At 30.6% G+C, this 5,000-nt stretch overlaps 1 protein-coding gene across 1 annotated transcript in view; it reads left to right on the top strand.

The window, feature by feature from the left end:
- The window catches only part of LOC122256555 (uncharacterized), a gene marked incomplete in the record, with an annotated part of 161,508 nt that overhangs the window by 145,229 nt on the left and 11,279 nt on the right, over nt 1-5,000 (top strand). The window contains 1 exon segment of the mRNA XM_086555194.1: nt 3,864-3,911. Coding sequence (XP_086411320.1) covers nt 3,864-3,911 — 48 coding nt within the window.

Raw genomic sequence — 5,000 nt, 5'->3', positions numbered from 1 at the left:
ATTAAGATGCTTCCTTAATGGTGGGAAGTTTTAGATGTTCAGAATCCAATCTAACACTTGATTATTTAGGCTTATGCGAGATAAAAGTCAAGCTTCAGGATAGTGCTGACATCTCGGTGATCCGTGACACCTGGAGTACCTGTACTTGCCAAGATGGGTCTGATTGTAAATTCTGCCTTTTTATTGGACGCATTGGTGATATATGGACTTTATTGATTCTAAACCTAATCTAAGCTTTTTGCCTGTGCCATCTTGTCCGTCGCTACCCAACGACAATGGGTATGAGTCACAGAATTCATCGACCCGAGTGGTGAAATCTCTCTCGCCGATTTTGGTACACGTAGGGTCATTGTCCTTGTCTTCATGATTTGATTTTGGGTAGTTTGCTTGAATGATCGTTATTATGTTAAGCTTACACACACACACACACACACACACACACACACACACACACATGTATATAGTTACGGGCAGGGTTCCCCGGTTCCTTTGACTGCAGTTGATGCTAGTACCCGCAGCTGAGTCAACTAAGCGCGAACATGAGACCTTGCAATTGCAAAACAGACAGACAAGGGGAGAGAGAGAGAGAGAGAGAGAGAGAGAGAGAGAGAGAGAGAGAGAGAGAGAGAGAGAGAGAGAGAGAGAGAGAGGGAGGTGAGAGAGAGAGAGAGAATGAGAATGAGAGAGAGAGAGAGAGACACACACAGAAAGAGAGAGAGAGAGAGACAGAGAGAGAGAGAGTAGAATAAAAGTAATCATAAATACTTGGTAGACACATTTCTATTGTATCCTTCTCTTCAAATATCTTTCACATTTTTCATATATTCCATTCACCTCTTTTGTGGTCTTTAACCCTCGAGATGTGTTCCTCGTCTTTTTTTTTAATCTTCGTCTGTGTCAGAAACTTTCTTTCGAGTAAAGAGCGCACTCTGACTGTCGGCGTGACCCACATGGGGAATATGGTTTGAAATTTGTTGGGGCGAGAGATAAATTTTTATTTTTTTGTGGATGTATATTTCTATGTATGTATATATGTACAGTATATATGTATATATACATATATGCATATACATTATGTATATGGATATGGATATGAATATTTGTATATATATAAATGTATAGATAGATAGATAGATAGATAAATAGATAGAGAGATAGATATAAATGTGTATGTGTATGCATTTATAAATATGCATATATATATGTACATATATGTATATATATATATATATATATATATATATATATATATATATACATACACACACATAGATATATATGTGTGTGTGTGTGTATGTGTGTGTATGTATGTATGTGTGTGTGCGTGTGTAACATGTATTTACGAAAATCTATAACAGTGGCACTGCGTAGATTTTGTATCAGTGAGACTCTGTACCAAACGCTTTTATACAAGGGACACTTTGACCATGCATCAGAAAAATCACAAGAGAACAATATATTTCGCAATACACTTTCTCAAGCCGGAGATACACTCATATATCTTTAAAGTTAATTGAAACATGATAGACCAATCCCTTAGAGTTTCAGACGCGAATTTCTTTTCGTAGAATCTCGGTGTGGTGACGTTGTGATGTGGTTTCTCTCTACAAATTTGATTTCTTTTGCAGAAGTAATATTATTACTGTCGTTCATGGTTACCGTTGTCTTTATAATGATTCCCGTAATTGTTATTAGAAACACCGTATTGCTGCATCATTGTTATTAACAGTATTATTGCCATTATTGTTATTATTGTAATTATTGATATCAATCATTAATCATTATTGTTTAATGATATCATCACCACTATCATCACCCTCATCAACGCTATCACCATTATCATTATTAACGTCGTCGTTATAATTTTGTCAGTATCTTTATATTCAGTGTTATTACAGACATTAGCAGTTATAATAGTATGTCAAGGGGTAATCTCTGAGAGGAATATAGTGCAACACACATCAGAATAATTAAGCAGGTAGATTTATGCTTAGAGTTATCATATAGTAAACCTTATCTAATTATATACATTATTTTTCATATGTATATTCTGTACTTCATAGTGTGAATGTGTGGTTACTGATAAAAAATGTATATTATTACGGTATTTCCTTTATATCACGTATTATCATCAAGTGACTTCCCAGAAACTATTACAAGGAAATATTTCGTCTATAAATCAACCTTTTCTTATATCTCAAGTAAAGTGATATGAATTTAAAATCTAGCATTGCGCTTTCGAGAGATATTTCGAAAGTTCTTTTGAGAAACGAGCAATCTACTATCCATAACTTTCTTCGCATTAGATTTGACCAAAAGGGTTATATCGATCGTATGTTTTATGTCGTAAAAGGGCAACAGAGAAGGGTAAGTGTTCGGCGTAAAATTTTGGTCTTTTTTATAATGTGAAAAAAAGGAGATTGAGTGGGATACTGAGGAACCCTTGGGACGATTGTTTGAAACGCCCACGTGTATTTATACCATTACACGTACACACACACACACACATGAACATACACACATACACATATACACATACACACACATATACACATACACATACACATACGCATACACATACACATACACATACACATACACGTACATATACATATACATATACATATACATATACATATACATATACATATACTTATATATATAAACATATATATATATATATATATATATATATATATATATATATATATATATACATACATATATATATATATAATATATATATATATATATATATACATAATATATATATATATATATATATATATATATATATACATATATATATATATATATATATATATGTGTGTCTGTGTGTGTGTGTGTGTGCGTGTGTGTGTCTGTGTGTGTCTGTGTGTCTGTATATATATATATATATATATATATATATATATATATATATATATCTATATATATATATATATATACATATATATATCTATATATATATATATATACATATATAATGATGATAATAATGATTTTAAAAATATGATGTGGCACTGGTAGACACATGTGCTAGATTCATACGCAGCGAATATTCTGAATTAAAAAGCTGGAATTCATGTCAGTGCAAATATCGGTACAATGAATAAAAGTCTGAATTTTTGTTCTGACATATATGTGTGTGAGAGAGCAATACCTATTTGGCAATGGATTCCGACAGAAGGGAAACATCTGCTTTAGAATGCATTTCGACTTTAGAAAAAAAAAAAAAAAAAAAAAAAAAAAAAAAAAAAAAAAAAAATCCTTGCATATCCACATAGTTGTAGCACTGACTCACCTAAATAGATAGATAGCGTGTTTATTGCCACATCCTTTGCAACCGTAGGCCTTATCTGTTCCGACGGTCACTGCACTCTGAGCACACACAAAGATAGTGTTATAGTAGCCTGGATCTAGTCTATGTTGCATGCAATCTGAAGCCACGTGTACTAAGGCAAGGGTCGAGTCTACTTCAACCCTGGTTTATCCACTATGCAATTTCTATTTCAATTATTTGTTTGTTTTTTACTAACCCATAGATTTAGTGTACATGTCTGGTCCTAATCTTTATGTAGCTGTCTTGTTGTAAATAAAAAAAAAAGAAACGGAAAGAAAATAAAAAGCTGTGCATCTTGTAAGTAGATCGTCAGTGTTGCTGTATAAAGTAAATAGGGTAATAGAGGGAATGACAAAAAAAAAAAAAAAAAAAAAAAATAGAATGAATCATAAAAGCAAGAACAAAAACTAACAAATCAAACCAATAACAATAACAGAGAATGAAAAAAAAGAAAAAAAAAAAAAAAAGAGAGAGTGAAACTAATTCACTAACAAATCTAATGACCTGATCTCTGCAACAGTTCTCTTGCTGCAGAAGACGCTCACTCGCAACGACAACTATTTTGAAGGTAAGGGCCAGCCAGCCAGCCAACCAGCTACCTCAGCTTAGGTTCTGTTGCAGCCTGACCTGACCCTGTGTGACCCTTTTTTTCCCCTTTTTTCCCCTTTATTTTTGTTTGTTTTTTTTCTTCACCCGTTTGTATTTCTTAGCCCGTTTGACCTCGTTTGACCTCATTTCTCACCCTACTTCCCTCCCCACCCCCTTATTTCCTTATTGGAAAAAAAAAGCTTTATCGGGACTTTGGTTACTCTGCGTGACGTAACACAATAAGGGAATTTGAGTGATTTTTTTTTGCTATAGGTGGGAGTATTTCGTAATTACTCTGAGCTGATTTCTTTACAGATACGTTTTTTTTTTTGGTTATTGTTCGTATTATTATTTTTCAGACGATTATTAGTAGGGTTATCAGTATCATTATCATTATAATTATTATTTTTTGTTATTATTATTATTATTATTATTATTATTATTATTATTATTATTATTATCATTATTATTATCATCATCATCATTATCATTATTACTATTATTATCATTATTATCATTATCAAAATGACTATGATGACGATTATTATTATTGTTATTATAGTATTATTATCATTGTTATTATTATTATCATTATCATTATCATTATTATTATTTTCATTATTATTATTATTATTATTATTATTATTATTATTATTATTATTATTATTATTATTATTATTATTATTATTACTATCATCATCATCATCATCATTATCATCGTCATCATTATCGTTATCATTATTATTTTTACTATTATTAATTTTGTTATTATTATTATTATCATTATTATCATCATCATCCTTATAATTTCATTTTTGTTATCATTATTAGTTTAATGTTGTTATTATTGTTGCTGTTATTTTGTTTTTTGTTTCATTATTGTTATTATTATTGTTATTATCATTATTATTATCATAATAATTATTGTAAATATTATCAGCATTATTATCATCATTGTTATTGGTGTTATTATCCCTGCAATGATGATAATGATGGTTATGATAATGATAACAATAATGATAATGATAATAGTAATAATGATAATGATTATCATTATTATTTTGACAAT

Source organism: Penaeus japonicus, unplaced genomic scaffold, assembly GCF_977035675.1.
Source record: "Penaeus japonicus unplaced genomic scaffold, GWHDUDI00000001_assembly GWHDUDI00000003, whole genome shotgun sequence".
Classification (NCBI taxonomy): Eukaryota; Metazoa; Arthropoda; class Malacostraca; order Decapoda; family Penaeidae; genus Penaeus; species Penaeus japonicus.
This window is presented reverse-complemented; position numbering and strand designations above follow the sequence as displayed.